Genomic DNA, 17,295 nt, shown 5'->3' on the forward strand with positions numbered 1-17,295 from the left:
TACAGAAATCAGTTGCATTTCTATACACCAATAATGAAGCCATAGAAAGAGAAATCAAGAAATCGACCCCACTTACAAATGCACCAAGAATCATAAAATACGTAGGAATAAACCTAACCAAAGATGTAAAAGATCCGTATGCTGAAAACTATAGAAAACTTATGAAGGAAACTGAAGAAGACACAAAGAAATGGAAAAACATTCCATGGATTGGAAGAATAAATGTTAAAATGTCAATACTACACAAAGCAATCTACACTTCAATGCAATCCCAATCAAAATTGCACCAGCATTCTTCTCAAAGCTAGAACAAACAATCCTAAAATTTGTATGGAACCACAAAAGACCCCAAATAGCCAAAGTAATGTTGAAAAAGAAAACCAAAGCGGGAAGCATCACAATCCCAGACTTTAGTCTTTACTACAAAGCTATAATCATCAAGACAGTGTGGTATTGGCACAAAAACAGACACATAGACCAATGGAATAGAATAGAGAACCCAGAATTGGACCCACAAGTGTACGGCCAGCTGATCTTTGACAAAGCAGGAAGGGGCATCCAATGGAAAAAAGACAGTCTCTTTATCTTTAGCAAATGGTGCTGGGAAAACTGGACAGCAACATGCAACTAGACCACTTATACCATACACAAAAATAAACTCAAAATGGATGAAAGATCTAAATGTGAGACAGAAAACCATAAAAACCCTGGAGGAGAAAACAGGCAACAACCTCTTTGACCTCAGTTGCAGCAATTTCTTGTTTGACACATCTCCAAAGGCAAGGGAATTAAAAGCAAAAATGAACTATTGGGACCTCATCAAGATAAAAAGCTTCTGCACTACAAAGGAAACAATCAACAAAATTAAAAGGCAACCGACAGAATGGGAAAAGATATTTGCAAATGACATAGCGGATAAAGGGTTAGTATCCAAAATCTATAAAGAGCTTACCAAACTCAACACCTGAAAAACAAATAATCCAGTGAAGAAATGGGCAGAAGACATGAACAGACACTTTTCCAAAGAAGACATCCAGATGGTTAACAGACACATGAAAAGATGCTCAACGTCACTCATCATCAGGGAAATTCAAATCAAAACCACACTGAGATACCACCTCACACCAGTCAGAGTGGCTAAAATTAACAACTCAGGAAACAACAGATGCTGGCGAGTATGTGGAGAAATGGGAACCCTCTTGCACTGTTGGTGGGAATGCAAACTGGCACACCTGCTCTAGAAAAGTGTGGAGGTTCCTCAAAAAATCAAAAATAGAACTACCCTAGGACCCAGCAATAGCACTGCTATGAATTTATCCAAAGGATATAGGAGTGCTGATTCTTAGGGGCACATATACCCCAATGTTTATAGCAGTGTTTTCAACAATAGCCAAATTATGGAAAGAGCCCAAATGTCCATCAACTGATGAATAAAGAAAATTTGATTTATATATACAATGGAATACTACTTGGCAATGAGAAAGAATGAAACCTTGCCATTTGCAGCAATGTAGATGGAACTGGAGGGTATTATGCTAAGTGAAATAAGTCAGTCAGAGAAAAACAGGTATATGTTTTCATTCATATGTGGAACTTGAGAAACTTAACAGAAGACCATGGGGGAAGGGAAGTGGAAAAATAGTTACAAACAGAGAGGGAGGGAGACAAACTGTAAGAGACTCTTAAATACAGAGAACAAACTGAGGGTTGATGGGTCAAGTGGGGTAGAGGGGAAAATGGGTGATGGGCACTGAGGAGAGCACTTGTTGGGATGAGCACTGAGTGTTGTATGTAAGTGATGAATCACAGGAATCTACCCCCAAAACCAAAAGCACCCTGCACACACTGTATGTTAGCCAATTTGACAATAAATTATATTAAAAAAAACAAGCAACACTAAAATTACACTGAAGAAAATTCCTACAATGATTTAAGAACCTCATGCTAAGAGAACAGATCTTAAGAGTTCTCATCACAGGAAAAACAAATGCATGACCATGTGTGGTGATGAATGCTATCCAGACTTACTGTGGTGATCATTTTGCAACGTAGACAAATATTGAATCCTTATGTTGTACATTTAAAACAAGTGTAATATGTCAGTTACATCTTAATTTTCTAAAAAGAGGCAAAGATATAAAACTAAGATTTCCATTTAAAAAAAAAAAAAGAAAGAGAAGAGACTGAGGCTTAGAATCGAATTAATATTCTGTGATCCCAGAAGTTGTCCAAGTCTGTTTTATGATTTATCATCATGTTAATTATGTATTTTTTATTTTACTTTATTAAAACATCAAGGAAGGTTAAAGGAAAGAAAGCTCAGTGAAATCTGAAACCACCAAAGACATCACTATGAATATTCATTATCACTACATAGTAGAAAAAATTTCTAATCATGTGCACTGTTTTTGAACTCTGCATCAATGAGAATTTATAATAATGTGGCTAGTACCTGCTCTGAAAGCTGAGGAAAATTCATTCTGTTCACATATACCTACAAGCTGGATAGTCTTTTGGAAAATGCTGACCTGAAAAGGCAAAAAAAAAAAAAAGTATAGAATTAGCCTCCCTATAAGATGTCATATTTCACTTTTTAGCTTTATTTCTGTAGGTCAAACACTATTCATATATCAAATTTGTCAAAATTGCCATAATCATATAAGGATGTCATGTATGTGAGATACCAAAGTGGACAAAGTAACAAATTGGATAAAACTCAGTGCTGGTAATACAAACTAAAAAAATTAAATTTCAGAGTTATCTAATAATATCTGCTGAAAGAAAGGGGGAGGGGATCCTTGACAAAGGCCTTTAGGAAAATAACGGTAACACAAAAGGATGTATATGTAGATACACATAAAGATGCTCATTGAGGCACTGTTTATACAAGTATAAAAATGGAAATACTATACATACACAAATATTTCTATATGAATGGAAAAAGAGTTTTATCTCTGGGATATAGAATTATGCGACACTGCCACTCTTATATGATCGATTTCTCAAATCTATCTGTTTTTAATAAAGACCATGCATTACTTTTATTATCAGCAGAAACTTCAGATTAAAAAAGAAACCTGAGGGGTGCCTGGGTGGCTCAGTCGGCTGAGTGTCGGACTTCAGCTCAGGTCATGATCTCACAGCTTGTGAGTTCAAGCCCCGTGTCGGGCTCTGTGCTGACAGCTTGGAGCCTGGAGCCTGCTTGGGATTCTGTGTCTCCCTCTTTCTGCCCTTCCCCCACTCATGCTCTGTGTATCTCTTTCTCTCTCAAAAATAAAAAAAAATTAAAAAAAAAAAAAGAAACCTGAGTATTGCAACTTGCTCCCACACTAACTCTGCTCCTGCTTTCCTCTCTAATCTCCCCCCCAAAACATCTACTCCTCTATGCTTTAGATTTCCAAACAATAGGGGCACCTGGGTGGCTCAGCTGGTTAGGCATCTGACTTCAGCTCAGGTCACGATCTCGGGGTTCGTGAGTTTGAGCCCCACATTGGGCTCTGCGGAGCCTGAAGCCTGCTTCAAATTCTGTGTCTCCCCCTCTCTCTGCCCCTCCCCAGCTCGCACTCTGTCTCTACTCTCTTAAATATAAATAAACATTTAAAAAAAATTAGATTTCCAAGCAATAAAATGGGGTAAACAATACTACTTCCCAAGGTTTTTTCGGAGAAAAATAAATCAAATCATTAAAACTGTCTGTAATTATAGCAAGTGCTCTGAAAACTTAGGGGCTATGACATTTAATTCTTCTATCTTCTTTAATAAGTACCAAAATTGCTCTTATTGTGGACCCCATCCTGTATTTTATAAAAGCCATGCTTACCATGCTGTACCAAAGATTACTTACTTTGTTTGGAGGCTCCTTATAAAAATAGGTCACTTCTCCAGTGTCTGTGCCCACAAGGGTCAAGAGGTTCTGAATCTTTTTCTTGTCTTCTAGCTCCCTGCAATTCTCATAGAGTAAGCACATATTGTGTTCAGAGGAAGTAAATTTTCCTATTTAAAAGACCTCCTTTCTGATTTACTTTTAAGACAATGGCAACATCAAATTAAAATTGAGTAAGATATATTTAGACCTTAGCTCTAATTTTTAAAACAACAGGTGTTTATACTAATTCAGAAAGAATGGATCAAAGACCTACATAGAAGAGTTAAAACTATAAAACTCTTACAAGAAAACAAAGTGATATTGGATTTGGCAATGATTTTTTAAACATGACATCAAAAGCAGAAGGAACAAAAAGAAAAATATACCATTGGACCTTACAAAAATAAAAAACTTTTGTGCATCAAAGGACTATCAACAGAATAAAATGGCAACACTCAGAATGGGAGAAAACACTTGGAAATCACTTACCTAATAAGGGATTCAATCTAGAATATACAAAGAACTCTTAACACTAAACAACAGTAAAAATCAAAGAACCCAATTCAAAAATGGGCAAAGGACTTGAATAGACATTTCTCTGAAAAAGATACACAAATGACCAATAAACATGTCAGAAAATGTCAACATCACTAATCATTAGGGCAATGTAAACCAAAACAATGAGATACTACTTCACACCCATTAAGATAGCTAGTATTAAAAAAAATAAAGAACAAATGTTGGTATGCACATTCAGTAAGAGACTGAAACCTATGTGCACTGTGGGTGGGAATATAAAGTGGTACAGTCACTATGGGAAACAGTATGGCAGTTCCTCAAAATTATTAAACATAGAATTAACATTTGATTCAGCAATCACACTTCTAGGTATATATACAAAACAACTGAAAGCAGAGACCTGAACAGGTATGTGTACATCAATGTTCACAGCAGTGTTATTCACAATAGCTAGAAGATGGAAATAATTCCAATGTCCATCAATGGACCAAGGGATAAACACAATGTGGTATATACATACAATGGAATATTATTTGGCCTTAAAAAGGGATGAAAGTTTGATATGTGCTACAACATTGGTGAACCTCGAAAACATTGTGCTAAATGAAATAAGCCAGATGCAAAGGGACAAATACTATCTGATTCTGCTTATATGAAGTCAAATACATAGATAGAAGGTAGAACAGTGGTTACTGGGGGCTAGGAGGAGGGGAGATGGGGAGATATTGTTTAGAGTTTCTATATGGGATGATGAAAAAGTATTCTAGACATGGATAGTGGTATGGCTGCACAATAATGTGAATATACCTAATGCCACTGCACTATGCACTTAAAAATGACTAAAATGGTAAATTTCATGTTAAATATATTTTACCACAATTTAAAAACAATTTAGTAGTGGATGCTTCCACATCGTGGACCACTGCTCAGATGCTACCTTCAGGACCAAGACACTTCTCACCCAAGAGCTTCTCCAGCAACTGTCCTAGGCTGAAGGCAGCAGCCTTTCCCAAGTCTATATCCCCTCCCTGGTGGCAGCCTACATCCAATGAGTGGGGTACAAATGTTCAACCCCTTTGCCTCTGAATGGCTGTCCTGGCCTCAGAGCTCAGCTGAAGCTAACTGTTACCATCGAATCACAGTTCAAATTCTTCCTCTGTCCAAATCTGCTCGTAGATGGTATTCCTGAGAGTCTACCTACTAACCATCCTATGGGCATTCATATCCATCTCAGAGTCTGCTTCCTGGGGAACACAACCTAAGAGAAGGACCATAGAGATATTCATCTTGTTTCATTTAATTTAGAAACAGAACTCCAATATTTCCCTTCTGCTAGTTGGCACCTGATTCTCAGTCGGTCGTTTTCAGAGTAGAGGCGTAAAGCGTGTTCCCGTTCCTGGAAGAGGCAGACCTGCATATCACTTAGGGCTTTCTGCAATTCAGCAATCTCTTCCTCCCTCTGCTGCAAATCCCATTCTAGTTTATGCTGAGGGAAAAAAAAAGGTAGTTGAAAAGATATTTGACTTCATAGGAGTATCTCTCATTGGGTATGGTGGCTCAGTTCAGGTAGATATATCACAAAGTGAATGATTTCACCAACACAGAATTCAAATGACAACAGGTGTGTATAGACTAGGGTTTAAAAGCTACAGGGTGAGTGTGACGTTTGCATATAACATCAAAGCTCTCGTATCTTTTACAGATTACAAAACCCTGTAATGCCAAATGATCTAGTTCTAGTCACACCTTTTTTTTTTTTTTTAATGCTTTCTATGTAATAAGGATTATAAAATTTTGGAAAGACAAAGATAAAAAGGTATGATTTTTGGCTACAGAGCTGAAGAATTTTGTGGGGAAAGAGACACGCCAACAATTAAAATGAAATAATTATTTCATGAAAGAGCATACAGAATAAAACGGTAGAGGGGAAAGCACGGCAGGGGTAAACCTCTAAGGTTTTGGGAAGTCAGGGAATGCAACCAAAAAGTTGGAACTTGAAAGACGAAAACTGTTGGAGACAAGCGGAGGGGGGCGTACTCTCAGGAAAGAGACATAAATACACAGCCATCAAAGAGCCGTAAGTGTCTGGAAAACTCCAAGTACTTCAGTGTTACTGGAGTGGATAGTGAGAGGCAGACTGGGGATTTATGGGGCCGGAGGCTGGATACTGGTAAGGAATAGCTCAGGGAAGGCATAACAAGAGTCTGAACTAGTGTTGTGGCAAGAGCAATTAAGCTGTAAGAATGGATCTAGTGACATTAAGGAAGCAGAAGCAACAGCACTTACCAAATGAAGGAAGTAGGGGCTGGGGAGTGCGGCAGGCAACGATACCATTTACTGGACAGAGAATAAAGACAAGTGAAGAGATAAGGGGAAGTGTCAGTGGCATATATGAATGTGTGGGTAGGGGAGCAAAGGGGAAAGGAGCTTAGACGTGGGCATGTTAGCATGGAGTTCAGGGAGAAAAGGGAGTCCCCATCAGTTACTTGGTGTCATCATCGCAGATGTAGCAGTAGAACGAACAAATACAATGAGACCGTATACAGTGGAATCTAGAACTTAGACAGTTAAGACTAAGGAAAGGGAGTTGTGAATGGAGACTGAGAAGAACTGGGCAGAGAGGTGAAGACAGAACCTAGGAAAGAAAAATGACAGAAATCAAGAAAGGATGAGTTTGCAGAAAAAAGGTCAATGGTGACAAATACTGCAAAGGCTACAAAGAGATCATTTTGACAAGTAGGTTCTAGAGACTACAGGAGGTACAGTTTTCATGGAGCAATGAGGACAGAGACCAAACTGCAGTCAAGAAGTCGCTGAGAGAGTGATAAAGTCAAACTATTCTAGAAGTGTGGTTGAGAAAAGAGGGTCGACAGGGAAAAGCATAACTACAGAACAGCATTTTCTTCCTTTAAGTTGGGAAAGACTTGAGTATGTTTATATACTGAGGAGAAAAAGCCAATGTCATGCAAGAAGTTAAAAACAGAACATGGAGAGAAGAGAGTGGATGAAACAGGGTTTCTTAGGAGGAAGGAGGATTGGGGGGAAAGTTCTGGATCAATTCACCTTGAACAGGCAGAGACATCTTGCCCCTGCAGCGGTAAAGAAGAAGAGAGATGGACAGAGGTGTAGGTATCTGTGTGTGGATGGGCAGGAAGGGAGTGCATGCGAGGTGGCTGGCATTTCCTTTGTGAACTAGGAAGCAAGATTGCCTGAGAGAAGTGGGCTAAGAAGGGGTGGCAGGCTGGAGGAGAGTGAGGGTATGGCACAGGTGAGCACAAGTGAGAAAATTGTTGTACAGTGACTGAGGATACGGATGGATATGTTTACTGTGACTTTATTGTGTAATGATTTGTGACCGTTCTAGGAGAACGGTTCTTAACTGGGGGGTAATTTTGCCTATGCCCCCAGGAGAAATTGGGCAGTGTCTACAGGCATTTTTGATGGTCACAAATGGGGACAGGGAGGATGGGGGCAGAGGTGTGCTACTGGTATCTAGTGAGTAGAGGCCAAGGATCCTGCTAAACATCGTACAATGCACAGGACAGTCTTCACAACAAAGAATTACCCAGCCCCAAATGTCAATAATGCCAAGACTGAGAAATCCTGCTCCAGGAGAGGAGGTAGTGGAGAACCAGATGAAGTTATAGCTAGGATTTGTGCTATGCAAGCAGAGCAGAAGAATAAGCAAGGGGTCATGTGCAGGCAGTACAGCCACTGAAGCGAAGCACAATGGGATCTGGGTTAGAAGGAAGGACATGATGACAGAAAACTGACAGGCAACACTTAGAAAACCTGAAAAGTCGGGACGCCCAGGGGGCTCAGTTGGTTAAGCATCTGACTCTTTATTTCAGCTCAGGTCACGATCTCATGGTTCATGAGATTGAGCCCTGCAATGGGCTCTGTCCTGACAGTGGAAAGACTGCTTGGGATTCCCTCTCTCTCTCTCTCTCTCTCTCTGCTCCTCCCCCACTTGCTCTCACTCCCTCTCAAAATAAATAAACTTAAAAAAAAAAGGGGGGGTGTGAACAGGTGGCTCAGTCAGTTAAGCATCTGACTCTCGATTTCAGCTCAGGTTGTGATCTCACGAGTAAGATCAAGCCCCGAGTCAGCATGGAACCTGCGTGGGATTCTCTCTCCCTCTGCCCCTCCCTGGCTCACATGAGTGCATGTGCTCTCTCTCTCAAAATAAACAAATAAACTTTAAATAAAATATCTGATTATGATACAAGCTGGCACTTGTCTCAGTAACGAATGGACTCCATCAGGGTCCTGAAAGGGCACAATGCGCCATCTCTTTCACCTGTCCTTCACAAGCTTCTTTGTAGAGTTCCAGTTTCTTCAACAGGTCTTCATTTTCTGCCTCACACTCAGACATCTTCTTTTGGTAATATTCCAGAAGCTCCTGAGAAGGGCAGAGGACAGCCAGACGATCTTGTGTGGAAGGCAAGGGAGTTGACTCCACCGAATCCAAGAAAGACTTTCCCTTCCAGTTGGTGGGACCACTGAAGCCACAGGCAACATCATGTTTGGAGGCAGTTGTCAGCCTATGTGACATTACAAAGGGCATGTTCATTAAACTGTGGGGACGTTTATGAGACATTATAATTTCTTAAATAAAAAAGGGGTTTATGTTCTTAAAGTGCTAGAAGTAAGGTGCTCATAAACCTTCAAAGTTTGATGTTTCAGGTTAGTGACAAATCTTGTGAACTGGTTTCCAAGTATTAAAGGCTTAAAGATAGATTCAAAATACATGTTAGAGGGAGATAAAAAGATCATTTAAAAAAATGAAACATCACCCAAGTAAGACCAGGTAGTAACAGAAAATGTAGTGCTCTTAAGATGCATAGCAACGGAACACTATACACTGTAGTAAAATTGCTACTCCTCTTGTCCTAGAGAAACTCATGCACATATATACAAGCTGACATGTAAGAAAATGTTTATGACATTGTAACAATAAAAATGGTAAACCTTCCATCCATTCAATAGGATAATGGATAAATTGTGGTATATTCATATAAATGGAACATTATTCAAAGTTATTAGAAACTGTGAATTAGAGATACTCAAATATTACTGAATCACCCAAACAGTATTAAATGGAAAAATGTATGGAGATGCGTATATAGAAGGTACTGCCATTTGTTTAAGAGTATAATTTGCAAAATGAAACTGTTCTTAGGAACAAGTATATAAGTGGCAAACTTATTAAGAAAGGGAATGATAAATATAAGATTCAGGATTAGAAAATAGGCTAGTTAGTGAGCACACAATCATATTAGCATCAGAGACATCTGAATTACACAGACCAAGACTAGACCAGATCAAAGGTTAATCAAAGGCAAGACAAGAAGTTTAGCAAGTAAGAGCCTTCAGCTAAAAGAATGAAAGTTGGAAAATAAATAGCCCAGAAGTGGAGAAACCCTGTGAAAATTAATCCAGTTTGGCTAAATCTCTACAATTTACAACATAACAAAATACACAGCAGTGTGGAGAAACTTTATACCGGAAGCCCAGAGTTGTAGCTAACGAAGGTCATGGCCAACACCTTTAATAAGTGAGCATGTACAGAAGAGATATTAAAATTTACTTTCAGCTATCAGGAAGGAAAAAAAACTTAGTATTTTCTCAATCACTAAAAGCTCATGACAGAAATACTCTTTTACTTAATGTTTCATGTTTTCAAAGGAAGTTTTATTTATAACAACTCTGGGAAATAGGCTAGTAGATGAACTAAGAGGTACTTCTGAGATTCTGCAGTGGGGAGCGATGGCCACGAGGATGAGATGTATCTATTGTGTAGCAAGTTAATAGCAGAACCGGAATTAAAAGTCCCCTGTTTGTATGCTGATTGTTCCCTGTCGTCCAGCATCCACAGGTGCTATACCAGGCTCACTCAAACTGCCTGCATTCTGGTATGAACATTTAATATGTCCTAGTTTTTAATGTTTATTTATTTATTTTAAGAGAGAGAAAGAGAGAGAGAGAGAGAGAGAGAGAGAGAGAGAGAGAGAGAAAGTGCAAGCGGGGAAGGGGCAGAGAGAGAAGGAGAGAACCCCAAGCAGACATTGTGCTGCCAGCATGGAGCCTGATGTGGGTCGTGAGATCATGCCCTGAGCTAAAATTAAGAGTCAGACGCTTAACCAACTGAGCCAGGCACCCCTAATATGTCCTAGTTTTTAATCTGAAAAATACATAGTAAGAATAGAGAAATGAAGTCTAACATAGTTCAAATCCAGAGTTTGGAAATACACTTCTAAAACCCTTCTAGTTCCCAAGTTAACTTGCACTTAAGGCTACAGAAGTCTTGATTCTTTAACAAGTCAAAAATAAACAAATGGCTTACTTTCTGCAGACAGGGGTTCGTGTTGGGGTAAAGTTCATTCTGTCCTTTTCACACCTGTCAAACACACAAAAATTCAGAATGAGGGGTCAGGAACAGAAAAAAACAGTATAAGATGGGATGCACAGACTCATTCCCTCTCCACCATCATCAGATGCACCTGCTGGTGAGAACGTGCTGTCCTAAAATGTAGGACTCTTGGGGTGTCTGGCTGGCTTAGACAGAAGAGCATGTGACTCTTGATCTCAGGGTTGTGAGTTTGAGCCCCATCTTGGGTGTGGAGATTACTAAAAACAAACAAAACAACAATAACAACAACAAAAACCAGCTTAAAAATAAATAAAAAATAAATAAAATATAGCACTCTTTAAAGTTGTTCCAAATCCTGAAAATCTGACTTTGAATTTTCATAAGGCATTCACTGTTCTTATTTTCAAATAAAATCAGAATGGACAAGCACACACAAAAGAAAAGCCTCCTTTATATGAAGGCTGTCTGCAACAATGCAAAACAAATTTACAATCCTTTTGCTGAAATAGAAGAGAGATTCAGAAAAGTTTTTGACAAGTAAGGGACAGTATGGGAATTAAGGTAGAGGACTAGTTATGCTAAATTTAAAATAAATACAAAGCCACTGACATTTTATCCTTATCTGGTGTTCTTTATCCATTGTTTTATCTTAGGGAAAGAAAAAACTACTTACAAAAGTTCATTTACAATCTCCATTCCCATTGTTAATACAGACCTTGGGTTCCTCTATTTGAACAACCTTATCAAAGAAATTTTCATGAAGATAACCTCACAGTCATGTTCTCTGAAAGAGGGAGGAAAGAAGGAGAAAGGGGGAGAGAAAAAGGGAAAGAGACCGAGAGGAGGAAGGGGAAGAGGGAAGGAGGGAGGGGAGAGGAGAATTTATTTTATTAACTTTAGAGAAAACTGTCTTATTGAGCATGCTTTGTCAACCCATATGATTTTGAGCAAGATGATGTAATATTCTGCTCATGTACTTTTAGGGTGTGGGCAGAGGGAGAGGGAGAAAGAGACTCTTAAGCCCAATGTGGAGCTCCATCCCATGACCCTGAGATCATGACCTGAGCCAAAATCAAGAGTTAGACGCTCTATCAACTGAGCCACCCAGGCGCCCCTGTTCCTGTGCTCTTCAGTTGGCATACATCTGTTTATAATCTTCAGTTCTTTGGAGAAGAATTTTGTGAAAAATTGTGAAAAGAGATAATCACTCTTGTTAATTCTGTGTGCCATTTTCTCGCTCAGAACCCAGAGCGCCCCTGCCTCTCCTCCTTGAAACCTTTCTTCATTTGGCTTCTTGGATACCACATGTTCCTGGTTTTCTTTCTTCCTCACTGGTCATTAATTTTCAGTCACTGCTAGTTCTTCCTCAACTTTCTCTATACTTATTGCCTTGGTGACCACATAAAGTGTCAGTTTTCAAATACCATCTACACATTAATGGTTTTCAAATTTCTCCCTCCAGCACTGGCTCTGCCCTCGACTCCGCTCATGCCTATCTGACTGCCTATTCCATATCTCCATTTAGATGTTGTATAGGTCTCTCAGGCTTAACAGGTCTAAAACCAAGCTCCTGCTAAATAAATACCTACCACCCAAAGCTGCTCTTCTCTCAGAATTCTACCTTCCAGTAATTACTACCTCCATCTTGCCAGTTGCTTATGACAAAAAGTCGGTTGGAGAAACTTTACTCCTCTCCTTGTCTTATATGCTACACTTGATCCCTGTGAGCAAATCCTATTGGCTTTACCATCCAAATATCTAGAATCTGACGATCACTCATGCCAATACTGCCCTGGTCCAATGCACTACAACCTCTTGCTTGGATGACTACAACAGCCTCTTCAACTGGTGTCTTTGCTTCTGCTTTTAGAGCAGCCCCCCACAGTCTATTCTCAACATAGCAGTTAGAGTGATTATTTAAAATATAATTCAAACCACAAAGCTCCTCTTCTCAAAAGCCTCCAAGCTGTTTTGTTTTAGTCAGAGAACCAACGTCTTTAAAATGGTTTACAAAGTCCTACATGGTCCGACTACCCCAGTACTTCTGTGACCCCACCTACTACTCTCCCCCTGCTCACTGCTCCAACAACACCGGGCTCTGCTGTTCCTCAAATGTGCCAAATTTTTACTTCAGACTTCACATTTCTACTGTATTTATGATGTTCTTCTCCCATTCATTTATACGGCTTGTTCCCGCTGCTTGAGGGTCCTGATGTCACCTTCTTGGTGAGTCTCCTCTGACCACTCTGGCATCCCCTTACCGACCTTCTCTGCTTTACTTCATCACCATCTGATATATTTTACTTATTGACTCCCCACACTGGATCGTGGAAACTCACTAAGAGCAGGCATTTTTTATCTCTTGTTTTCACTGCTAAATCCCCAGTCACTAAAAACAGTGCCTGGTTCAGTAGCAGTAGATGCTCAGTAAATTTTTTTAAAAATCCTCAATATGAATTTGAAAGACTCTGTTCAACATCTTCTTCTACTGGTCAGTCTACCCAGTTTAGCTAGAATACTGGTTTCTGTCTGTCATTCCATTAGCTTTCTTCTACCAACCAACCCTTCAAATATACCATCTCTTTTTCTCACTCTCTCCTTTAAAAACATTTTTAAAGTTTATTTATTTATTTTGAGAGAGACAGAGACAGTGTGAGTAGGGGAGGAGCAGAGAAAAGAGAGAATCCCAAGCAGGCTCCGCACTGTCTGCAGAGTCCAATGCAGGGCTCGAACTCAGAAACTGTGAGATCATGACCTGAGCCAAAACCAGGAATCGGAGGCTTAATCGACTGAGCCACCCAGGCACCCCTCTCACTCTCTCCTTTAAAATGACTACTCACCTCCTTCCACAAAACTTCTCCAAGTCGGGCCAATTTGTCTTTTGTAAAAAATAACCTAGAAAATAGAAATGGTAATTGGGTTGGTATAGTAGGATTATGGGTAACATTTTTTTTTTAAAACAGCTTTATTGAGATGAGTAATTCACATTCCATAAAAGTCATTCATTTAAAGTATATAATTCAGGGGTGTCAGGGTTGGTCAGTCAGTTAAGCATCTGACTTCGGCTCGGGTCATGATCTCGCAGTTCGTGAGTTCGAGCCCCACGTCGGGCTCTGTGCTGACAGCTCAAAGCCTGGAGCCTGCTTCAGATTCTGTGTCTCCTTCTCTCTCTGCCCCTCTCCTGCTTGTACTCTCTCTCTCTCAAAAATAAATAGTTAAAAAAAATCTTTAAAGTATATAATTCAATGCTTTCAGTATGTTCAGATATGTGTAACCATCACAATTACAGAACATTTTCATCACTTCAAGAAGTCCTCTACCCTTTAGCCATCACCCCTGTGCCCCCCTCCCCTTAAACTCTAAGCAACCACTGATCTACTTTGTGTTTCTATAGATCTCCCTATTTTGGACTTCCATATGAATGAGATCATATAGTATGTGGTCCTTTGCAGTTGGCTAGTACTGTTCTCTCTCACTTAGCATGATGTTTTCAAGGTTCATCTGTGCTGTAGCGTGTATTAGTACTTCATTCTTTTATATGGCCAAAGAATATCCCATTTTATGAATCCAGGTGACATCTTAAAGATGAATGCCACTGTTCTAAAACTATTTAAGAGTAACTTGGAACGCTTTTTTTTTTAAATAATCTTGAGTCATTTTATTTGTTTTATAAAGTAAAAGTAAAGCCCAACATGGGCTCAAACCCACAACCCCAAGATCAAGAGCTGCACGCTCTACCAAATGAGCCAGCCAGGCCTTGCCGCGCTGCCCCCCCCCCCCCCCCCGCCCCCAAGTAACCTGGAACTTTAAGAGAGTCCTCCCACAACCCGTAACCTCTCTTCCCCCTCCAAGTCAGTGACTGTCCTCACTCCTGTTTCCTATGACTACTGCACATCTACAAAAAGTTACCTATATTCACATCTCATTTAGTTTTATTCTCTCACAATCTGACTTCTACTACAACATCTGAACTGGTTATTCTTCTTGGTCACGAGACATCCAAATGAATAAATTTAACTGCTTTCTTGGTTTCCCACCCTCCATCCAACAAGTCACTTCTCGCTTTGCATACTTAATTTGACAGTGTTGACTACCTTTTCAAAAAATATTGGGAGTTGAGAGCTTGGGCTCTAAAGTTAAACAGACTTGGGTTTAAGTATAAGCTCTGTCCCTTATTAGCTGTGTAACAAGACCTGTTATTTAACCTCACTACATTTCAGTTACTTATTAAAGAGGGGGAAATTAGGGGTGCCTTGGTGGCCCAGTCAGTTGAGCATCCAACTTCAGCTCAGGTCATAATCTCACAGTTCTTGAGTTTGAGCCCCACACTGGGCTCTGAGTTGACAGTGTGCAGCCTGCCTGGGATTCTTTCTCTCCCTCTCTCTGCCTCTACCCCACTTGCTTTTTCTCTCAAAATAAAATAAACTTTAAAAAAAAAAGGGATAATAGGGGAGCCTGGGTGACTCAGTTGGTTGAGGGTCCAACTTCAGCTCAGTTCATGATCTCATGGTTCTTGAGTTTGAGCCCCGTGTCAAGCTCACAACTGTAAGCACAGAGCCTGCTTCAGATCCTCTGTCCCCATTCCTCTCTGCTCCTGCCTCTCTCTCAAAAAATAATAAACACTTAAAAAAGGAAGATGGGGAAAATAGCATATATCATAGGTTGGTGTGAGAATTAAATGAAATAATAAAAAGGATGAACAGTGACACATAAGTGCTCAATAAATGGAGATTATTATTTTTTACTGAAAATTTTCCTTTCTTGGTTCAAAAGGTTCTGTCTTCAACTTTCTTTGCTATTTCCTCTATCCATTTCTGTGGGAACATCATTATCCCCACTGCGTTTATGATTACCTCTATTATTTAAAACACTACCTGGCACAGAGTAACTAACAATTACTTACTGAATGAACAAATGACATCTTTCAATATCCTGGTTTGAATGTCCAATATGTAATGGACATTTTCACCTATATGTCCCACTGGAGTTTGAAATGTCTAACTTAAAAAAGTTTAACTTAAAAAAAAAATCACTCAAGTCACGTATGTTTTAGCACCTCAAAGCGAATTCAGCATCTCATAAGCAACCTGGACTTTAAAATTAACATTCATTATTTCATTACTCCTTCTCTTGACCTTCATCCAACCATATGAAAATCCCATATAGTCTCTCTGGGCAATCACCATGTTTATTTAGGATCTCCATATCTTCTTCCCAGCTCTACTATAATGGCTTAACTGTTCTACCCACCCCTTGTCTCCCTTGGACCATATTCTTTTGTTTTTTAAGTTTATTTATTTTGAGAGAGAAAGAGAACCAGGGAGGGACAGAGAAGGAGGGAGAGAGAGAGCATCCCATGCAGGCTCCATGCTGTCAGCACAGAGCCCAACATGGGGCCGATCTCACGAATGTGAGATCATGACTTGTGAAATCGTGACACAAGCAGAAGTCGACAGTTGGATGCTTAAGTGACTGAGCTAACCAGGCACCCCTTTGCACCATATTCTTAAAAGTCATAACATTCATCAGTGGCTCCTCAAAGCCTAACGCATTAAATCAAACTCAGCCTAGATGTCATGGCTCTCTATCTAAGGACCAAACCTATCTCTCCTAATTTCCCTCTCTTCCCCTAAAATACACCCGTTGCAGATAACTTTCTTGCCTCCATGCCTTTGTTAGTGAGCTTCCCTCCAGCTGGAACATACATCAATCCACCCCCACCCTTCCCCCCTTCACTTAATGAAATCCAGTTAGTACCTGAAAACTAACTACCTCCATCTCTTTCCAGAGTCTCTCGATCCAAATTGATCTATCAAAATGATGTAGCTGCAAAAGAACACCATCTGTAATTCTCTAAAAGTTAACATAATAGAGTTCTTTGTTGCTACAATTTCTCTCATGGCAGGGTATGTTCCTTGCAGATAGAAAATAGGCATTACTCATTATAGTATCTCCCAAAAGATCAATATAGATAAATTAATGGGTTTCAGTTAGCTTCTACTCCTCTCTCTGTGATATCCTCATTTAAGTGGTTTTTTTGTTTTTTAATACAGCCTGTTTACTTAAAATTAAATCTTGATTAGTACTTTGACATTTATTTTATTTACCCCCATAACAACTCGGTTAAGTACTTTTATTATACTTTAATCTACAAATGAGGAAATTGAGGGTTAGACTATTGTGGGATGAGGGAATACCGGAGCGCACTTCCAGGACACCAAATTCTACACTCTTTTTTATATTTCATCCTGCTGTTGACTCCCTCATGTTTATGGCTCCCCAATCCTCCAGCACCCTCAAAATATTTCACTTTGCACATCCTAACTTCCTTCTTCCGGGACCCGCACTTACTTCTCCCTCACCAGATTTTTTCTAGCCCAAGGCCCGTTCCCCCACTCCTGCATCCCAAACCCAAAACTCTGTACTCACGCCACACTAAACCTCCGAGTCAGAAACCCGCAACCGAAAAACAAAACTTAAATCCGGTAGCTTTGCAGCGCCACTGAGCGTGCACGAAATCGGTCCAATCGCCCACAAG

General features: G+C 39.8%; 1 protein-coding gene across 7 annotated transcripts in view; it reads right to left on the minus strand.

The window, feature by feature from the left end:
* Nucleotides 1–17,295, minus strand: part of CCDC77 (coiled-coil domain containing 77) — a 30,079-nt gene extending 12,784 nt beyond the window's left edge. Inside the window, exons 1-10 of one of the 7 annotated variants that reach the window (XM_060658765.3) lie at nucleotides 17,187–17,276; nucleotides 16,515–16,583; nucleotides 13,598–13,652; nucleotides 11,473–11,541; nucleotides 10,888–11,014; nucleotides 10,731–10,784; nucleotides 8,685–8,928; nucleotides 5,728–5,870; nucleotides 3,845–3,941; nucleotides 2,453–2,528 (exon numbers count right to left, since the gene is read on the minus strand). In XM_060658765.3, coding sequence (XP_060514748.1) covers nucleotides 2,453–2,528; nucleotides 3,845–3,941; nucleotides 5,728–5,870; nucleotides 8,685–8,928; nucleotides 10,731–10,768 — 598 coding nt within the window. In that variant the 5' untranslated portion in view covers nucleotides 10,769–10,784; nucleotides 10,888–11,014; nucleotides 11,473–11,541; ... (1 more) ...; nucleotides 16,515–16,583; nucleotides 17,187–17,276. Of the gene's footprint in view, nucleotides 1–2,452; nucleotides 2,529–3,844; nucleotides 3,942–5,727; nucleotides 5,871–8,684; nucleotides 8,929–10,730; nucleotides 10,785–10,887; nucleotides 11,015–11,472; nucleotides 11,542–13,597; nucleotides 13,653–16,514; nucleotides 16,584–17,186 lie in introns of all 7 variants that reach the window. The other 6 variants (XM_078450193.2, XM_060658766.3, XM_060658767.3 and 3 more) reach the window with 6 other exon arrangements.

The sequence above is a fragment of the Panthera onca genome, chromosome B4 (genome assembly GCF_046562875.1).
Source record: "Panthera onca isolate mPanOnc1 chromosome B4, mPanOnc1 haplotype 2, whole genome shotgun sequence".
NCBI lineage: Eukaryota > Metazoa > Chordata > Mammalia > Carnivora > Felidae > Panthera > Panthera onca.